Below are 22,636 nucleotides of genomic sequence, written 5' to 3' on the forward strand. Positions count from 1 at the left end.
TATGACTAACACTTGGTTTGAGCCAATATGCTCACGAAAATCTTACTGAATCCTCGAATGAATGACGTTATAGAGGCAACAAGTTGGGAAACCAAAATAAACCTCTCCGAGTCGAGACGAGGGCTATCTACCCTGCACTTAAGAGGTTTTTCTTAAATAATTAAATAAATATAATTGATATTAATTATTTTAATTGTCAGTAATTTACCTTAATTCTAGTTAAATCGTTCTAATAAACTTTACTCCTAAAATCATTTTAAACATAGCTTTTTTGTTGCCGTTTCAATTCTAGCTATGCCTCTTTAACAATTTTTGGAAATTTAGGCTAAATAAAGCGATTGATTCCAGATAAGGGGTAATAAATAGCGCAATTGCGTGAACCTTTGAATGAAGATTTGCGGTAACCACTGGATGTTTTACTTCCAACAGCAACACGTAGATGGCGGGAAATTCTACACTTTGGCGCGAAATTTAAAATGCCTCGTTTTACAACATTGGTGTAAATATAAATAATGTTAGTCCAAATCTTAATAAAAAGGTGAATATTTGTGTTAAAATATAGATTTTAAAATAAAAAAATGTATTTCCCACCATGATTTAAACACAACATACAAATTGTTTATTACTAAACAATAAAAGTAAATATGTTTAAGTTCATGAGTTTTGCAATATTAAATGTATAATTATGGGAGTAGTTTGTCTTTCGGATTTAAATTTATTATTTCTTAAATAAATATGGGTTGTAACTGCACATTTTCGAGTTTCAGAAACACAGAAGTGAATGTATATTTCCCAAATAATCCCAACGTTAGGAAATTTATCAGTGGACCGAGCAATGATGCCTTAAAATGAAAGTACCGGCACTTCCGTTTTTGCATGGTAATGTCTTGTTTTATCAATGAAAGAATAATAGTTTTCTAATAACCAATTCGTTTGAATGTTGCTGAACTTCTACTTAATTGACTCCAAACCCATCCGCACAGCAACTCAAACTAAAGATTTGGGTACTATATTCGACGCTAAGTTACGTTTTTGTAGGCAGGTCACCAAGACTATTAGCTTATGTCGTCGCTCCTTAAAGATTTCGCTTAAGTTTTGTGGTCAGATGAAATCTCTGCGTCATTTTCACATCTTATATTTCAGCCTAGTTCGTTCCAGCAGGTTGCTGTCTGGTTGGGTTGCCTGGGGATAGCTGAAGCCAATTTCTATTATACGATTTTCGAGTGAATTCCGTCACCAGTGGTGGGCGGCTGTCAACCCCGTCCCCAATGCACTGGAATAAAAAAACTTAGGCTTTTGGCCTTTGCACGGCGCCCGTGGTCTGCTAAAATTAGAGGCAGTTAAGAATTGTGCAGCTGCTGGACACTGGCTAGAGTCAGTGGACTGTAAAATATGTGTTTTTCAATCTCAAAGGCCACACGGAACATATCTTCACATTCGAGACTATAATTTAGACGGGGAACACTATTTTACCCCGAAAATATTTTTGCCGAACTTTTGCCGAATTACCCCAAAATCTAAAATAGTAGAAATCTCCCATGCATCGTCTGCTAAAACATCCTAAATGACTTATGGCTTCGCCTTCGGCTATTCGGGGTAAAATAGTGTCCGTTTCGGCACTTTTCGGCAAAAAAGAGTGGGGTAAAATATAAAAATACGGGGGCTACACTAAACGTCGAAATTAAATCAAGTTAATCCTTTAAATGCATTTCAGAAACTAAATAAGCCTAACTAAGCTACCCTGTCTTGCCCCAACGACACTTATAGGGATTTTTCGGCAAATATCAAAAACTCAACTAAACATTGACATTAATATGAATTGTTTATTGAATCTCAATTTATAAGCTAAATCTACTCTGCCGAACCACAATCCAACGTTAATTTCAACTTAATTAAGCATAATTAACGTAAAATTCGACCAAAAACATAAATTTTTGGGACAAAAATTAAAATAACTTTTAATTGAACTACATAATTAAGATTAAAACAAAGCTAGAAGCTGGTAAAGCTCCTTTTTTACTATTTGACACTTAAATTAATTTATATTATCTTTTAAAAACATTAATATTCAGGAAATTCTAAAGTTTGGGGTAAAATAGGGTTTTTTCGGCAAGGATTTAATTTTCAATTAAACAATGATATTAATGTGAATTGATTATTGAATCTGATTTTATAAGCTAAATCTACTCTGCCGAACCACAATCCAACGTTAATTTCAACTTAATTAAGCATAATTAACGAAAAATTCGACCAAAAACATACATTTTAGGGACAAAAATTAACTTTTAATTGATCTACATAATTGAGATTAAAACTAGGCGAGAAGTTGGTAAATCCCCTTTTTTCCTATTTAACACTGAAATTAATTTTTATTATTTTTAAAAACATTAATAAGCGGGATATTCCAAAGTTTGGGGTAAAATAGGGATGTTTCGGCAAAATATTACGGGGAGAAATGAAAAAATATGCCGAGTCGTTGAAGAAGTGCGAAATTCCAAAGTTTGGGGTAAAATAGGGATTATTCGGCAAGGATTGTATTTTAAATTAAACATTGACATTTATGTGAATTTTTTATTGAATCTCAATTTATAAGCTAAATCTACTCTGCCGAACATCAATCCAACGTTAATTTCAACTTAATTAAGTATAATTAACGTAAAATGCGACCAAAAACGTACATTTTTGGGACAAAAATTAAAATAACTTTTAATTGATCTACATAACTAAGATTAAAACTAAGCTAGAAGCTGGTAAATCCCCTTTTTTCCTATTTGACACTTAAATTAATTTATATTATCTTTATAATACATTAATATTCAGGAAATTCAAAAGTTTGGGGTAAAATAGGGTTTTTTTGGCAAGGATTGAATTTTCAATAAAACATTGATATTAATGTGAATTGTTAATTGAATCTCAATTTATTATCTAAATCTACTCTGCCGAACCACAATCCAGCATTAATTTCCACATAATTAAATATAATTAATATAAAATTAGACCAAAAACGTACATTTTTGGGACAAAAATTAAAATAACTTTTAATTAAACTACAAAATTAAGATTAAAACTAAGCTATAAGCTGGTAAATCCCTTTTTTACTATTAAACACTGAAATTAATTTATATTATCTTTATAATACATTAATATTGAGGAAATTCAAAAGTTTGGGGTAAAACAGGGGTTTTTCGGCAATATATTATGGGGTGAAACACTATTTTACCCCGAAGTTATTTTTGCCGAACTTTTGCCGAATTACCCCAAATTCTAAAATAGTAGATATTCTCCCATGCATCGTCTGCTAAAACATTCTAAATGACTTATGGAAACAAACTGCAAGTGTTTATTAAACTCAGGTCACGTGTCACCAAAGAGCCGCTATGGAACAGTTTACCCGTCATTTTCTACTCTGAAAAATTGGTTGCTGTAATTTTCACCAACAGCCGGGAGTGTGGCGTACTCCTGTAAGCTAAGCTTCTGGGAGGCAAAGTTTGAGGGAATAAGACACATGTCGGCGATCCTACCCTATAGGTGCCGACTGCCCCGTGTCCGCCGGAGGTGACTTGACCCCCACACCCCATCCGTCACCTCCCAAGTAAACGTCATTTCCTTCCCCTGCTTACACACATAATGAAACCTGACTAATCACATCCTTGCCGAGGTCCTCTGACCCGCTTGCATTGAAACCTCCAAAAAAAAAAAAAAAAAGAACATTTCACCAACATGGAAAGTTATGTAGAATTAGAACCCTTTGAAGAATGGCGCAAACATCCTCTTCTGTTAGATTTAGTTATTTATTATATTGAAAAATGTAGCGGATTTAATCGAGATGGTGCCTTAAGACTTCATTAATAAAAGGCTGTTTCTATTTAGGCCCAAGTTTTGGACTTAAAAAAGCCAGGAACACTATTTAGGACCACCCTCTCTTAATAAAAATCAATATTTTACTTTGAACAATTGAATTTATTCTAAAGACATGTAAAATTATCAAAAGAAAAGAACTAAATTTTGTACAAAAATTACAGACAATTAAAAATATAAACAAACAAATGAATTAATAAAAGTGATAAATAAAAATAACTAAAATCATGGCGTTGCTTTTGCCTCCTCTTCATGTTTAAGAAAAGACATAAGAGATTCAGATCTGATTGGGCAATGGGACATGAGAGCCTGTCATATTTGAAACTGTGATTGCAGGACCAGTTAGGGTTAAATTATCCGCCATTAAATCTTCTTCATCCTAATTGGTGGAAATACAGTGTAATTTTACTAATTTTATTGTTAAGCTGCTAAAAAAACCAACTTACCCAATTGTTCCTTTCATCTTGTTCTTTAACGGGAGTTGACTGACAACTAAAAGAAAAATAAAATAAAATTAACTTATAGATTTAACAGATTTACAATACAATTAAATAATTTATACAAACTTAGGACTGAAATTTGACAATCTAGATGCGGTATTTGATGCCATGCCTGACTTGGGCGTATAATTTTCTTTCAATAAATCTCCCCATCTTGTTTGAATTTCATTTGATGTTGATTCAGAAGGGTCAGCTTCGGTAGTTGTTGAATTAACTAATTTCATAAAAATCGTTTTCAGTCCTTCTTCTTCCGTTGGGTCACTACTCTTATAATCGTTTATGAATCTTCCCCTAAACATTTTTGCTGCATTTTCTTGACTTCTTGAACTAACGCCCAATTCCTTCGCTATTTCTCGAAAATGAACAATTTTGTGAATCTGATCGAGGGGCACTTGTAAATTTAGGTACCGTTGGTACAAGCACCTTGCTATCATCTTATTTCCTATTTTCTTATGTCCGGCTTCGAAAACCATATTAGCTCCTGTTAAAACTTAAACAACCTTCTCTAAATGGGCTAGCAGCTAAAATAATTTGATAACATACGAAACGCCTATCATTTCAACTCGGTAAAGGGGGGGACCTTTTTTATCGCTTTTATCTATAAAGGTTTCACTAAATTTCGTTATTGATTTTTATGTGATTATAAATCGATGAAAAAACTGTCTGACCATTTCATTATGCCTTTAAAAAAACCCTGATAAAACAGATTTTTTTATCTCACTCTTTACCATTCCGAGTGACGATGACGTCATGGAGAGGTATTACACTGGGCGTGTCTGTGTGTATATTTGTGTATGTATGTCGATTTCGAGAATGATGATTTCTTCGAATGACCGACCCTTCGTGCTATGCTCAATCCCTTGGGTTATAGTCAATTAACTAACACATTTTGTTAGGTCTCAATACTAGTTTTATTTTATCAGCGATCATCGATTTTCAGTATATTTTATTCTCCTTATAGAGCCGAATACTCAAACCTAACTGTATATTTTTAATAGAAAGTAAAATGCATCCTATGAAAAACATTAACATGTACAAAAATGGGCCAAGCCTCGCCTCGTGCCCTTTCCGCTGTAAAACGTTCTGAGATCCCATGTAGAGCCAAGTCTGCCTTTTGATCTCATTCAATCGCCAATTGAACAATTATGTTATAAATTAAGTCCTTTTCCTAGTTAATAACCAATATTCTTTGACTCTATCATTATTATAAATCTTTGTTCGTATCAAAAATATCGTGACTTGGCAATCGCAGGTAAGTAATATTAAAAGGAAGTCGAGGGGAAATTCACTAAATCGTTGCCGATTTTAAAATAATCGAAGGGATATTCACTAAATCGTTTATGGTCGAGGGGATATGTACAAGTTTATAAGAAGAGTCATGCATAACCTTATATACACGCGCTTGCCAAGTCACGATATTTTTGATACGAACAAAGATGTATAATAATGATAGAGTCAAAGAATATTGGTTATTAACTAGGAAAAGGACTTAATTTATAACATAATTGTTCAATTGGCGATTGAATGAGATCAAAAGGGAGACTTGGCTCTACATGGGATCTCAGAACGTTTTACAGCGGAAAGGGCACGAGGCGAGGCTTGGCCCATTTTTGTACATGTTAATGTTTTTCATAGGATCTCACTTCTTTTTGTAGACCCTCTCGTTATACTTCGGTAGTTATATTAAAACAAGACCCTCTCGTGGTACTTCGTTTGCCAATATAATCGCTAACGTTTGTCCATATTTACGCTGAATTACCCCTTTCGACCCGCAGAGAATATGTAATAAAGATTGTACGCGATATCCTATAAATAAAGAACTAAAGAACAATTTTATAAAAATTTCGGGATGTTTTAATTTTTCTGTGCTTTATAAAATAAATGAAAACTAAATCCTGAATTTTAAATTTCTATCTCCTCTAGAAGTACCTTAGAATTTTGATGATCGGTGAGTGAGTGAGTGAGTGAGTGACAAAATAAGGTAAATTTCACCTGCGATATTTCGAAAAGTATATAGGGTAGGAACTTGAAATTTGGAAACTAGAGCTAGGATTGACAGTCCTCGCGGCAAGCAAAATTTCAGACTTTTACCTCTAACCATCACGAAGTTACAGTGGGTTTAAAAGTGCCACGAGTTGCTTCGAGAAAAGGATGTCAGTGCTCGACTTGGCTGGGAGCATGCGTAATGTTATGCAGATATTTCACAATAAAATACTTTTACTAAAGGTATTTTGGTGAAAAAACTAAGATAAGCAATTTTTTAAAATATTCAATGTTTAATAATCATGTCTACAAAAGTCAAAATTTGAATTTCTGTTACTTCCGGCAATTATCTCTTACTTTTTCTCATCTTTGTCGCAAAGACAGTTTTTATTAATCAAAAATGTCTTGATTAGAATCAAGACCTAAAAAGTATCGATAAGTCTGAGGTTATCACTTGTCTGAAGGATCAGATATTAATTTTTCTATTTAATTGAAACTTAAATGCATGCTTAAGAAAAAACAACGTTCCATTACCGTTTTCCGTTGAAATAAATTATTTTACTGGTAATCAATTTCAAAAATTTACTTATCTCGGCTTTTCGACCACAATTCCATTCCCCGAAAACATTTTATCATTACATTAATTACTTTTGGGAGAGTACGTGTATGGTTTTGCGTTTTAAAAGGTTCCTAAAGACGTTACATCCCCATTCGTGACCGGCACGCTTCGCAGTGGAACATTTTAATTATTCTAAAACCAATGGCGCCAAATTCAATAGGGACAGTTAGATTTTTACTCGCGGTTTTGCAAAATGATGTAATATCAAGTGTACTTTAGTCAACCGTCGTATTGTTCTTTCACATAGTTCAGGGCATGATCAGTGTTACTGCCCAATTTCTCTCTCTAGTTTCTAACAATGGTTAGAGACTATTTGATATGGCACGGACAACGTTATATACATTTGTAAATTTTAAGTAGCACAAAAGGAAAAAAATCCAATTTTTTTATATTTTGGTTTGAAATAAATAAACTCATGATAGTAGTTATAACGAACAAAAAGTCAAGGGAATGGCACCGGTAATGAGCAGCAGAAAGAGAGGAAAGTTTGCTTCAAGTTAGCAGAGGGACATGGTAGTGAAAATGGTAATCTTGAATTTTGTTCGTTCAAACCTTAATATATCATGAAAAATTCAAGTGAGGAGGCGGCACTACCTAGAAAGATTGATTTTGGCAGATAACAGCGAAAAATTATGTTCTACACACACTGGGACTATGAGAGAGTTTCAAGGCCGAGGTCGCACATGATGAAATAGTTTGCTCAGGTCCTGTTAGTCTCGAAAGGGTTATATAGTGCTTGTAACTTTTAAAAGGTTCTTGTCATGGCTAAACAGACCGCTATTACAGTTTTTTATTGTTTTATAGGTTATTTTGACACGTTATCTCCCAAAAGTAATTAATGTAATGATAAAATGTTTTCGGGTAATGGAATTGTGGTCGAAAAGCCGAGATAAGTAAATTTTTGAAATTGATTACCAGTAAAATAATTTATTTCAACGGAAAACGGTAATGGAACGTTGTTTTTTCTTAAGCATGCATTTAAGTTTCAATTAAATAGAAAAATTAATATCTGATCCTTCAGACAAGTGATAACCTCAGACTTATCGATACTTTTTAGGTCTTGATTCTAATCAAGACATTTTTGATTAATATCTGTTCCTTCAGTCTTCATTTTAATTAAGAATGTTAAGAAACAGTTTTACATTTTCAAAATCTGCACTAAGCAGAAACATATATAAAGGGGACCATAAATTTAGCTCAATCAAACATTTATTTATAATAATACTTCAAAAAAAACGTAAATCAATAAAAGTTTGTATTCTTATTGTAATTAACATAATACAATTTTTTACAATGACCAGTTTAAAAATTGCCTGGTCCAGTTCAAAAATTAAATCGGAGGGGGGTCAGTGGTCCACGAGACTACTGAGAAAGTTCAAGGGTACCATTAAAATTCTAATATTTTAATTATCCACTTCTTTGGTTTAGCAGACGACGTGCAGGAAAGTCGCTGGCCTAATGTCTAGTTTAAAAAATCCTTATTTGGTCACGGACCAGAAAACTCACGTAAACGCGAAGCGAATGTCGAAAACTACGTATTTTCCGACTGAGGAGAGGCGAAATAGCCCGGCCTCCTTTTACGTCCCCCCTAACCGAAAGGTTAGTGGTTCGAGCCCAGCCAGGAGCGGTGTTGTGAAGTCTCTGATGTAACGTAAAAAGTCAAAGTTTTGCCAAAATACGTGACGATTATTGTTCTTCATAGCTTCCGTGGTGCAATGGTTAGCGCGTTCGGCTGTTAATCGAAAGTTTGGTGGTTCAAGCCCAGCCAGAAGCGGTGTTGTGAAGTCTCTTATGTAACGAAAAAAGTCAAAGTTTCGCCAAAATATGTGACGATAATTGTTTTTCAAAGCTTCCGTGGCGCAATGGTTAGCGCGTTCGGGTTTTAACCGAAAGGTTGGTGGTTCGAGCCCAGCCAGGAGCGGTGTTGTGAAGTCTCTGATGTGACGTAAAAAGTCAAAGTTTGGCCAAAATACGTGACGATAATTGTTTTCAAAGCTTTTGTGCTGCAATGGTTAGCGCGTTCGGCTGTTAATCGGAAGTTTGGTGGTTCAAGCCCAGCCAGAAGCGGTGTTGTGAAGTCTCTTATGTAACGAAAAAAGTCAAAGTTTTGCCAAAATTCGCGACGATAATTGTTTTTCAAAGCTTCCGTGGTGCAATGATTAGCGCGTTCGGCTGTAAACCGAAGGGTTGTTGGTTTTAGTCCACCCGGGAGCGTTGTTGTGAAGTCTTATAAATAACGTAAAAATTCAAAGTTTTTCCACAATACCTGAAGATCATTTAATTTCAAAGCTTCCGTGGCGCAATGGTTAGCGCGTACAGCTGTTAACCGAAAGGTTGGTGGTTCGAGCCCAGCCAGAAGCGGGGTTGTGAAGTCTCTGATGTAACGTAAAAAATCAAAGTTTCGCCAAAATATGTGACGATAATTGTTTTTCAAAGCTTCCGTGGCGCAATGGTTAGCGCGTTCGGGTTTTAACCGAAAGGTTGGTGGTTCGAGCCCAGCCAGAAGCGGTGTTGTGAAGTCTCTTATGTAACGAAAAAAGTCAAAGTTTTGCCAAAATACGTGACGATTATCGTTCTTCAAAGCTTCCGTGGTGCAATGGTTCAAGTACCTACAAGCACCCACAAGTACCTACAAACACTCACAAGTACCCACAAGTACCTATAAGTACCAAAGGCAGTGTGGGGGACCTTTTCCAACTTAACTTGTTAGCTCACACAAAGCTAGGTCCCCTTGTTTTTCAACCACCACGAGATTTGAACCTAATAGATTTAAAAGTGCTAACATCATAAACTGACTCTTTACACTGCTTAAATATCGCAGATTGGAATGGTTTTGAAAATTTAAATTTAAACATACTTAGACTTAATTATAGTCAATGAAAATTGCTTAGCGGAATGTTAGGTGTTGTACCTTCCATTTAAAACCGTTTTCAAGTCTAACAAACGTATAGTTTTTCTAAAATCGGATTAACCGGAATGTTTTTTTCCAAAAATTTCCCATGTTATTTCTATGGGAAAAATTCCAGTTTTTCAACAAAAGGTGTGATGAATTTTATGGAAATGAAAACCACCCTTAGCAACTTTATTTTTTATAAAATTAACTAATTAATGAATCTCTTTGAAATTTTAACCACATATTGTGGGCCAGAATTGTAGTTCTGTGCAATTTTTTCAAAACAATTTATGCAATACAAAAAAAAACTACAGCCAAACAAAAAACCCTCCTTATACATTAAGAGCAGTATAAAGTCTTATCTAAGAGAGCTACCGCTCTCTCAGAATTATAATTTAATTAGTATCCATCTGGATTATGCTCTTTCCAGGAAATGGACGTTGAGGGTGAATTTCAAATTAAATATGCTCAGTAAAGCTAAAATTAATGCTGTAGTGTAGCGCAATAGTGTTAGTTCAATTTATAGTGTAGTTTAGTTTTCGCCGAACTACCTGAATTTTTAAACTTCGCGCCTTTTCATGAATTTAGATGACAATGTAAATTTATTTAAGTGCTAAGTGTGAAATAGGCAATTTGAGATTAGACGAACTACTCGTGTAGTTATCATTTTAGTCTTTTACCCTAATTAAAAGTTATCCTTGAATTTTACCCAAAAAATGTTCTTTTCTGTTCATTCCACTTTAATTACGCCAAATTAATATGAAATTGACACTTAAATGTGGTTCCGCAGTATTGTTTTAGCTTATAAAATGAGTTTCAATAAATAATTTTCCCTAATTATCTTTTGCCGAACATTCGCGCCTTAAATGTTTTTCTATGATAATGTAAATTTATTTAAGTTTTAAATGAAAAAATCGGTTGGACGAACAACTCGTGTAATTTTATTATGAATTATTTAGTTTCATTAAAAATTATTCCTGTCTATTCGGAAAATATGGTTGTTTTGCGTTAATATCTCATTAATTATACTTAATTAAGTTGATATTAACGCTGTACCTTGGTTTATCAATTACTTTACAATATGAGTTTGATTTCTTCTAAACTTAATAGGAGTTTTTGTCTTTGCCGACGCGCTTGTATTTTTGCTTTTAAGTATACCTTTAAAATATCTACCTTCGGAAACTGAAAAATGGGCAATGAAGCTGTTTTAAAAAAAGGGTTTCCGTCCACCGCGACGTCTCCTTCGACTTATGTTTTGTATAATCAGAACAGGGTTAAACAAGACGGCCCAAGGGCTCGTAATAGTAGCCACATCGTACGAGTGAATAGCCCCTCTATACCCTACCCTAATGAGTGGATAACATAAATTAAAAGAAAATAAATATAAAAACCCCAAACATACAAATTCATAAGTATCCGACCCCACAGATAAAAATTTAAAAGTATCCGACCCCACAGATTAAGAGGTACCCCACCCCACATCACCCCGACACTTTCGAGATAAAATTTAAGGATAAAGTCTCGAGAATTCTATCAAGTCTCTATGGCAAGAAAATGAATATAAAAAACTAAAAGAAAAATAGAAAATAAATATTAAAATCTAAAATAAAAAAAATCAGAAGTGTCCGACCCCACAGATAACAAGTTGGGAAAACCAAAATATTACCTCTCCGAGTCAAGACGACTACTTACAAACTTATTTACCCAGATATGGAAATGTTTCTTAAGTTAAAATTTATGAAATATTAAAGCAGTATACAAAGCATAGCAAATATACTCTAAATCAGACGACATTTTACATCCAATTATGATATACTTGTACACATTAAAATCATCCGATGGGGGAAAAACGGGAAATGAAGAGATAAAACTTTGGAGGGATATTACCTTTACGTGTTTGTAAAGGCCCAATTTTCTACTCCTCAACTGTATGCCCTCTATGTTCAAAGCCATATTCACAACAGGGTTGCCATGTAAAGACTATCCTCTCGTTTCACCTCAACGATTTTCTTAGTTTTGTCAACATGATTGTTAACGTTACATAACACCAAAGCTTATTTGTGGCTACACACACTGAAAGTAAATGCGCATCATAAAAAGCATGAAAACACGAAGCTATAATCCGATTACGATCAGACCTTTAACTGGTCTGGGCTGCGTTCAGCAGAGCTCACCAAAAACGACAGCGGATTTTGGAAATGTTTACCGGTGAGCTCTGTCGTCATAGCTTTTCTCCGGTCATCCGCGTTTTATAAATGACGCTAGCGCAATAAAGCGTGCAAGGTACCAAGGCTTAACAAAAATTTTATGATAACATATTTATAGAGATAGATAACACCTTTTATAATTAAAATTAGAAACTAACATATCTCTTAAAATTCTCGCGTGATCATCTGATTTCACGCCAATTAAATAGCTATAGTCCCATCAGAATCATCAAGCTATTTGTATTAATTCCTCCATGGTTTTTTCGCCAAGCTGAGAACTACGCGTTTTACGTCACGTTATCCAAAATGCCGACTATTTTCTTTGAAGACCGCGCTAGCTCAGCGCTGAGCACCATGACGTCTAAATTCATACACAAAACCCCGTTATGTAGGACACTGTTCATAGCGCTGGGCTCTGCTGAACGCGGCCCAGATTTCCACCATGATTATAAAATTTAAGCCTAATTATTTAAAAGTGTATTTAACTTTCGGCTCACTCTGAACCGTTAATGTCTCTGCATTACAGAAACGAAAACCAAGCGTTTACTTTTTGGTTCACTAGGCCTATTGACAAATAAAAGTTCATTTCACCAACATAGTAGCGTTGAGCTTGTATTCACTTTAGAAAGGATTATCCTATAAACAGATCTAGTATAGCTTAAGTAATATATAAACATCCATTTTAAATAATAATATTTAAAAAAATCTTTGGAATATCAAAATGAAATAGAGCTCTAAAGCTACAAAAGTACTAAATGCATCATAATTACGAAAAATATTTCCACATATTCACTTTATATTAAGGATAAAGTGAATATTATGGTTCTGTAGGATTTCTTTACACATCAAAACAAAACGAACTTCTAACGCAGCGCACTACTGTAACAACGGACGGACACACACAGACAAAAACATAGGCTGCTTTTTAACTCTTTCCGTATTAATTTTGAATTGAGAAACAAGATTATCTTAAATATTAAAATAAATATAATTAATATTTAACATTTTCTTCGTTAGTTATTCGCCTTATTGATCGTTACATCGTGTTGATAAAGAACAATTAAACATTCTTGAGAGACTTGACTAATATTGGCGTTTGAAATGAAGCATACGCCGGTTGCTTCGCCTCACTCAAATAGGTAGTATATAAGGGTGTCGAACTACAGCTAAAAGCAAGAACAACCGCAATTGCGAAAACCTTTGGTGGTGATCCCACCTTAGGGAGGCTAGACGTTTCTCGTAACCCTAGCTGATCGCCGCGAATGTCTTAAACCCAACGATGACGATGGAGTAGAAGCCAGGTGTACAGACTGGTGTCCAAGTGGAATGGACGAAGACCAGAAGATGGTGGTGATTAGAAGCCAGTATGTACAGACTGGTGTCCAAGTGGGATGGACAAAGACCAGAAGATGGTGGTGATTAGAAGCCAGTATGTACAGACTGGTGTCCATGTGGAATGGACGAAGACCAGAGGATGGTGGTGATTAGAAGCCAGTATGTACAGACTGGTGTCCATGTGGAATGGACGAAGACCAGAGGATGGTGGTGATTAGAAGCCAGTAAGTACAGACTGGTGTCCATGGGGGATGGACAAAAACAAAGACCAGAAGATGGTGGTGTTAGAAGCCAGTGTGTACAGACTGGTGTTCATGTGGAATGGACAATTGACTAGTCAGATGAAGTAATAGTGGTCAGTTGAATTGTGGATAGCCTCAAGTTTTGAATTTTCCGGGAACTGTGAATGCGGTCCGGAAATAGCGAACACATTTGCTTCGATTCGGAAACTGCGAACGCGGTCCCCTGGGGTGTAAGTCAATAACAACAGACAGACAGACAGACAGACAGACAGACAGACACACACGTCGAAATTAGAACCTCTCCGTGACATACGTCACTCGGAGAGGTAAAAAGTTATTTTAAAATACATTAATACGAATAAAGACTGAAGGAACAGATATTATATAAAAAGGACTTAGTTTGTCCAAGCCTTAAAAACAAAACGATAAGAGTTTTTTCAGTTGACTGAAACGCGGATATTTTTTTTCCATATAATTTTAAAGACAATCCGTATTTACTACTCTTTAGAATTTAATACAATCTCCTGATTTTACTGGTAATGGATTTATTTCCTATAAATTAATTGAAATAAAAAATTACTTATCTCAGATTTTTCAACAATTTTATTTTCCTAAAACATTTTATCATGAAATTTATTTTTAAGTCATATCGTGTAAATTTAATCTAATTTACACATTCTTTTCTAATTTACACATTAGTAGGTGTGAAATAGGCCTACTGTCGATCCCACCATGGTGATGATTCTGGGTGTGACCATTGTAACCCTCTGTAGAATAATTTAACTAAGGGAGAAAGTCTCCCGAGGGCCATAAAAAGAAATAAAGACAACTTACTTTAATAGTCCAAAATAAGAAGACAATTCGTCTTTAGTTTATTAACGATAACAACTAAGGGATAATGATCCCGTAACCCAACTTGGTTAATACAAAATAACTCCGTATCAATGTTACAAAAGGAGAGAACTAGTCTCTTCAACAGTCAACAGTAGAACTGATAACACAACTGATAACATATTCTGTATTACAACTGTGGAAGGGGGAGTGGCTTGTAACATGGAGGCTAGATATGCCCTGCCAGAACCAAGGAGTGGAAGCTCCAAAGATTCTGGCAGCCATGTTACATCCCCCCTCTTTAGGAACTTGTTTATGATACAAAAATATAGAATAGAAAAATATATTTTTTTTTTCCAGTTTAGGGTTACCCCGAGGAACCCTTAAAATCATTAGCAGGGGTATAGGTAATTTTAAGTTCGTTCACAAAAAGAATGAAGTATTTTTTCTTCCTTGGTGCTGCCTCAGCTTCTGTTCCATCTTCATATCCGAAGGGCTTCCCTTTTACCGTGATATTAGGCTCTCCTTACGGAGGATCAAAGTAGTGGGTAGTGGACGTCCTCCTTCGGTCATCTGACATTAGAAATATTAGTATTTTCTTTTCGTTGCTTGGGAAATAAATTCCCAAGGGAAAACAGAGATTGGTTCTCGGGTAAAACAGAAGTATTCCCTTTTTAGGTTCGTGATGTTATTATTGTTAAGGTAAACTTGAACCTCATAAGGTGACCTTAATCTTTTATCATCAGGAGGTCGGTAATAAATATCAAGTTCGTTACCTCCGGCTGAACCGTCGCCCTCTTACATACCTCTCGACGCCATCCCAATTTAAACGGTTCTAAATAAATGTCAGCTAATGTAGCCCTATTTAGACGAGGAGTTCTCATTGAATCCGACAACGTGGTAGATGAACTGTCTGACGCACGCTGTGATTGGGATTTCGATTGAGGTATCTGTTCAGGGGTTGATATTTCCTCCGAAGGGGTAGAATTCGGTTCAGGAGGTACTATTTCCTCCGAAAAACCAGAAGAGGGAGAATGCTGTAACGCCGGTTCCATGACTGATTGTTCAGAAGACGTTGATTTGTCTTCCGGTGTTCGAGTTTCTTCTGAAAAACTGGACGTTGACTTATGTAGCTCTAGTTCCTCGACTGATTCTTGATCAGACGGGGAAGCCTCCCCTGCCGCAGAAGGCGGACTATCGTTTGAGGGATGATCGAGCTGAAAAGCCCTCATATCATGATAGGTAAATAGGAGGAGAGGAGGGTCTTCAAAAAGGGCCATGCCCGGTTCACTATCAGAATCTGTTGGCGGGATCGGTTGATCCGCTGCTTGATCTTCTACTGTACTGGATGTCGAGGCTTGAGGGACATCGGGAATACCAGGGAAATTCGGTTGATTGGTTTCCTGACCGTCCTGAGGTGACGGAGACGTAGAAGATGATGATTCAGATGACGTGGCTGAGGACGTCTCTGCAGAAGGGTGGTCCATGGTTCCACCGTCCGTTGGATGACTAGACTCGGGATCATCTGCAACGTTTGATTGTGAAGTGGGGGCATTTTCGGCGTTGTCGAAGACAGCTACATTGGTCCAATAGAGTTTTAAATGTTCTAAGTTAACTTTCCCTACGTTCTGCCCTGAGTTAGCGTCTTCTAACTCGTAGACTACGGGAGAGTGTTTAGCTACTATTTTAAAGGGACCTGCCCATTTAGGACTAAGCTTTTTCATAAGCTGACCTGTCGTACTAGATAAAGGATGAGTTTCCATCCATACTAAGGTTCCCACCGCAAACTCTAAAGGGTCATGGCGGAGGTCGTAGTATTTTTTCTGATGGGCCTTTGCTAACTTAGACAATTCATTGCTGAATGCTAATTGTTCCTTAAGAACCTTTAAAGCCTTATCACGACTGGGGTCATCATTGTCCTGAATGGGTTCTTCAATATCTAAATCCCAAGGGAATCGTGGCTCCCGCCCTAAGTTCAAAAAGAAAGGGGATCTGCCCGTGGTTTCATGGGGCGCGGAATTTATTGCGAATTGAAGGAGGTCAAGGGATTCATCCCATCTATCATGGTGATTCCCTACATAGAATGATATTAATTCGCCTATTACTCTATTTACTCTTTCAGTGGGATTTCCCTTAGGAGTATAGGGGGTGGTAAACTTTGGGTTTATTTTAAAAGCTCTGCACGTCTGCAGCCAAAGTTTTGAAGTAAACTGTACCCCTCTATCACTAAGAATAGCTTTAGGAGCTCCCCACCTAGTGATAATAGACTTGAAAGCCTGTACACAGGTCTTAGCAGTAATAGTTTTAAGCGGAATCATTTCCACAAACTTAGTCATGTAATCGACAAAAACTATCAAATATTTGTAGTGATGTCTACTTTGAGGTAATGGTACCATTATGTCGACACTAATTTGATCCCAAGGACTTGTTATTTCTGAGGGTTGCATTAGCCCTGGCTTTTTCCTATTTCTAGCCTTGAATTGTTGGCATAGTGAACACCCTCTAACATAATCCTGAACATCACTAATTACAGTGGGCCACCAATATCTATAAGTTACTTTACTAAGGGTCTTATCTTTGCCCCTATGAGCTGATAGTGGGTGGTCGTGTAGCAACCTCATGGCTTCTAGCCTTAAACGAGGAGGTAGATAAATTTTTTCAGGATGGTTCCTGTAAGGTCTTCTATAAAGAAGATCATTTTTTATTTCAAACATTTTATTCCTAACTGGGTTAGGTCCTTGCAAGGAATTAATAATAGGGGAAGCAAAAGGATCTTCCCTTTGAGACTTTCTTACGTCATCTATAGTAAAGACTGAATATAATGCTCTAGGACCTGGAGGACGTATTCGACCTTCAACAGATTCACTAGAGGATGTTGTACTATTAATACTACCGGTAGAATTTTGACTAGTACTACTACTAGTTGGATCCAATTTACTATTAGAATTAGAAGTAGAAGAACTAAAGTTTATGCTCAAAACGTTAATCGGGGCCCTCAACAAAGCGTCTGCGACTACGTTTTCTACTCCTTTCTTATGTTTGATAGTAAAATCAAAGGTCTGGAGGTACATTGCCCATTTAACTAGCCGAGAATTTGGTTCCCTAATATTAAACAACCATTGTAGAGCTTGATGGTCAGTAAGGACCGTGAATTTACGACCTTCTAGAAAAGGCCTAAACTTTTTAACTGCCCAACATATGGCTAAACACTCTTTCTCACTAGTTGAGTACCTCGTTTCTGCATCTTTAAGCCCTCGTAAAAGGAGAGGCAATGCAGCTAACCTTTCCTCATTTGATAACTTGTGAAATTTAGCATACTCCTCAAAAGCAGCTAAAAACTCGGTGGCGTTATCGTTAGACGATCCCATAAAAGCTAGCCTTCCTGGTGGTTCAATAGGGACTTTTCCCGTTTGAGGAGTTGAACCTCTATTTATTAACGAGGGTAGATCCCTAACTAACCTATCCAAACTAGTAGCTAAAGCTTTTTGTATTGCTACATTTTGGGTTGAATTATCTGCCAGTGTTTGGATCAAGGGCAATATAAAGGCTTTTAATTCCTCGTCGGAAGTGTCTGGTCCTAATTGAGGGATTTGTTGGGACGGAGAAAATTGGGTTCCAATTGTTCTGACACTAGGATTAGGTAGTGTATTAGCAAAACTAACTTTAGGCTTAACATTTGTGGACTCTGATTTAGAAGGGACAAGGGAATCAATCCCAGTTTGAGGAGGGAAATTAGAGGGAGTTGAACTTCCCTTAGGGGCAGAATTACTATTTTGAGGGGATAGTTGGTAAGAGGAGACTTCCGATTCTGAAGAGGCGGCCGTCCTCTTTCGTGTATCTGAATCCTCCTCGTCTTTCTCATCCTCAATTCGAAGAATCCTGTTGAAATCCTCCAAAGGATTATCTGTCTCTGGCGGTGCTAGCATGTCGCCATCGTCTTCCGTAGACGTAAACAGATCCTCCTTTGATTGTTCTTCCCTTTTCTTTAATATTTAATCATCCTCCTCATCCTCCGATGGACGAGGCGACCTCCATGTATTATTGTCCGAGTAAGCCATAATTTAATTTAAATTGTACAATAATAATAATTTAACAACTTCAGTTTATACCAAATACACATGTAAGTTATCTAACTTCAATACATCTATTACAAAGATAATCTTAATTTTAATTAATTTATTTAATTTAATGATGATTGGTTTAGATTAAAATAATTTAATTATCTTTAATAATTTATCATTGTGGAAGCCGAGGCTTAGCACCGCGTGGGGGGCGGATATACCGACAATGATTAATAGTTTATACGGGACTGACCGAGGCTTAGTCGAGTCCCTGTTCGGGCGCCATTTTATGTAACCCTCTGTAGAATAATTTAACTAAGGGAGAAAGTCTCCCGAGGGCCATAAAAAGAAATAAAGACAACTTACTTTAATAGTCCAAAATAAGAAGACAATTCGTCTTTAGTTTATTAACGATAACAACTAAGGGATAATGATCCCGTAACCCAACTTGGTTAATACAAAATAACTCCGTATCAATGTTACAAAAGGAGAGAACTAGTCTCTTCAACAGTCAACAGTAGAACTGATAACACAACTGATAACATATTCTGTATTACAACTGTGGAAGGGGGAGTGGCTTGTAACATGGAGGCTAGATATGCCCTGCCAGAACCAAGGAGTGGAAGCTCCAAAGATTCTGGCAGCCATGTTACACCATATTGTTTTTTTGCACTAGAAAAGAAATTTTTGAAACTTTTTCGGGGTTTGTAATACGTCTGGCTCATTCTGTTTGATTCCGAAGCTCCTCGAAAGCTGGGGAAAGACGATAAGATAAGACAAATCCTATACGAAGTTTGCACGAATTCGAATCGCGCGGTAGAATTTAATATGGTCTTGCCCGTCTTGTTTGTAAAAGATTAGAGTTTCGTCGAACTGATAAACGAGTAGATATTATTATTTTTCGTCTCCGTTTTGACTCTTGTTATTCGTAGATAAGATAAGGGAGAAAGTCTAGATTACGAGAAACTTCTAGGAGTTCCATACTACGTGATTAATTTTAAACCATATGCTTGAAAACCTCTTTAGAAATATTTAATTTTTGGAAGTTTAATTACCACGGAATATCGCGCGAACCGCGGAGTAAGTGACATTCCAGGTTTGCGCATCTATTTTCAAGAGTTCAACGACATTTCAACATCAAAAAAGGTTAAGCGTGAATTTGTTTTTGGGAGAGGACGCTATTCAATTTTTGTTTATACTCAATTTGACTGAAACAATGAACCTATTTGGTGCTAGTATACTTACGGAATAAAATCGAAGTTTCGAGATTGAAAGAACTTGAATGGAGTTAATTAATCCAACGTATTCTCGAATAATTAGACGCGTAATATATTGATTGAGAAATTTGGTTTTCTCGTATATTTATTTTCGAGTGTTTCGTTTCATGAAGAATCAAGAGGGTGACTCATCGAAATTTCCCAGAAATCGGTCTTGTGAAATATTTCGTTTGGAAGATTGGTTTATGATTTCGTTTCACTTATACCATCTGACAAATTGTATGTCGTATTGGTCCTTTTGTTTTCCCGGAATTGATCTGAGAGTGGATAAGACTGTTTCTATGCACGGTACATCTTGTTTCAGTCAAGAATAGATAAGGCCTTTTCGATGGAATGTTCTAGAATTTCTCGAGTATAAAAAATCACGTTCTGTATTTTAAATTCCATATTTGTTCATCATCTTGTAAGTGCTAGACGTTCTCTTTTTACTCGCGTTTATTGTTTAGTGTGTTTAAATTAAAATGTATACCTGTGATATCTGCTCTCTATCATTTACTACTTTGAGGTGTTTACAACTTCATAAAAAATCGGTACACGAAAAACATACGTTCGTTTGCTGGGTGTGCGCGAAATCATATACGCGGAAAACTAATTTAAATCGACACGTCCTAAATGACCATCCCGGTGATTCGGAGGACGCTTTGTCCGCGCCTTCAACGTCGCAAGGTGTACCGAGGAAGCGACGTCTATCCTCCTCGGACAGCGAATCATCTTCCCCAAAACGTGTCGCTTCACCCGATCACCAAAGTCATCAATGGGAGGAAGAGGCGGCGTTGGGAGACGTTGTTTCCGCTAACCGGTTGACTCTCGTTGACGTGGAAACGGACCCGGTGAAACTTTTAAATTTTTATAAAACATCCGTCGAACAAATTATCGCGAAAAAACTAAGATTAAAAAAAGGTTTAAAATGGTACCTGACCATTCGCGCGCGCTTCACCCGCCCCCTTGGTGAAAATGACGCGGAAGCGGAAATCTTCCCTTACTTCCGGTCAGTTACAAATACCACCATGAGCCCCGAAACTATTTCGGGGCAAATATCTTCGAGCATTCGGAAAATCGATCAAGCGATGACCGAGTTCGAAGATATGGGGAGCGGGTGGATTTTAGATAGGATTTTATTTATTCAAATCAATATTATCGCGTACGCGCCTTTGGTCGGGGGAACCTTCATAGAGCTTCCGGTGTGCTTGGTGAGAAAAAAAGCACTTGTGAACATAAAGACGAGCGATGACAAGTGCTTTCTGTGGTGCGTGTTGGCCGCTTTACATCCGGTGCCGAGGGAAAATAATCCGAATTTACCGAGGCATTACGCGCCTTTCGAAAATGAATTAGATCTTTGCGGAATAACGTTTCCCTTCGAATTGAACGCGCGCAAAGTAAAAAAATTCGAAGAAGCCAATAATGTCTCGGTGAATATATTCGGCTTCGAGGAAGACTTAGTTCCCGCGAACGAAATTTTCCCATTGTACATCAGCGCCCACAGAGTGGAGGAATCTCGCCAAGTGGATTTACTCCTGCTCACGGAAGGATCCAAAAAACATTTTTGTTTAATCAAAAGTTTAAGTCGCCTCCTAACTGGTTTCTCCAAAAGTCATTGCACTTCGTACTATTGTCGCTATTGCCTTCATCGGTTTGCGGGGTGCAATGCGCAAAGAAACCACGAGAAACACGTCGTCGAATGTAACATCCACGGACCTCAAAAAGTATCGATGCCCGTCGATAAACCAATTTTAAAATATAATTGGCAGCAAAAGGTGAGGCTTTTCTTTTTTCCGGGATTTATAATCTACATAATCTAAAATTAATCAATATAATTCTGTTTTAGGTTCCGTGGATTATTTACGCGGATTTTGAAGCGGTTTTGCCCAAAGTTATCACCGCCTTTCCCGATTCTTCGCTGTCTTCTACCACAACGTTAGCTTTACACGTGTCTTGCGGATTTAGCTACGTTGTGGTTGGTCCCGACGGTACGCCGTCCAAACCCGTGACTTTTCGGGGAATGGACGCTACCGATAAATTTTTAGACCGGTTGATGGCGGAGGAATCGGTGATTAAAGAAAAATTGAGCGTTGAGAAACCTCTCCAATTAATATTCTCGGAGAATCTTGGTTTCTTAACGACAAGAACGTGTTACCTTTGCGGCGAACCGTTTACATTCGACGATGAGAGAGTACGAGATCATGATCACGTAACAGGTAATATATTTTGGTAAATGTTTAAAGCTTAATACCCCAGTTATTTACTTAGCATATTTTGTAGGTCAATTTCTGGGCGCGGCGCATAATTCATGCAATTTGAAGCGCCGAATGCCGCAACATATTCCGGTCGTAATACATAACCTGTCGCGTTACGACGCGCACCTTATTATGCAAAGAATAGGGTTAATTAAAGGACCGGAAATTAAGTGCATTCCCTCGAACTCCGAAACGTACATTTCCTTCGGCCTGGGTTCTTTGCGCTTCGTGGACAGTTTCCGTTTCTTACCAACCTCCTTGGAAACACTCGTCGGTAATCTCGTCAAGAGCGGGCGAGATAAATTCAAATGTTTAAACTCCGTGTACCAGCCCGAAGAGGTAGACTTGTTACTCAGGAAACAAGTCTACCCCTACGATTATATGGACGACCCCAAACGCTTCGACGAGACGGAATTGCCTTCGAAAGAAGGATTTTACAATTCCTTGACCGACGAGTCCGTAATGGAGCTGGACTACGAACACGCTTAGAACGTTTGGAGGAAATTTAACATTCGTACTCTCGGAGATTATCACGACTTGTACGCCACGTCGGATACCTTATTACTGGCCGACGTGTTTCAAGAATTCAGGTCAAT

At 37.0% G+C, this 22,636-nt stretch overlaps 1 protein-coding gene across 1 annotated transcript; it reads left to right on the forward strand.

Moving 5' to 3' along the window:
- Window positions 1-19,980: 19,980 nt before the first annotated feature.
- Window positions 19,981-22,529, forward strand: LOC149666729 (uncharacterized). The gene is made up of 3 exons (XM_089841542.1): window positions 19,981-21,560; window positions 21,632-22,001; window positions 22,066-22,529. Exons 1-3 carry the CDS (start codon window positions 20,268-20,270, stop codon window positions 22,527-22,529), a joined length of 2,127 nt encoding a protein of 708 aa, XP_089697668.1. The 5' UTR covers window positions 19,981-20,267.
- The last annotated feature ends 107 nt before the right edge of the window (window positions 22,530-22,636 follow it).

This window comes from Phalangium opilio, unplaced genomic scaffold (genome assembly GCF_054372755.1).
Source record: "Phalangium opilio isolate 3A_F unplaced genomic scaffold, DU_Popi_V2 ptg000060l_1, whole genome shotgun sequence".
Taxonomy (NCBI): Eukaryota; Metazoa; Arthropoda; class Arachnida; order Opiliones; family Phalangiidae; genus Phalangium; species Phalangium opilio.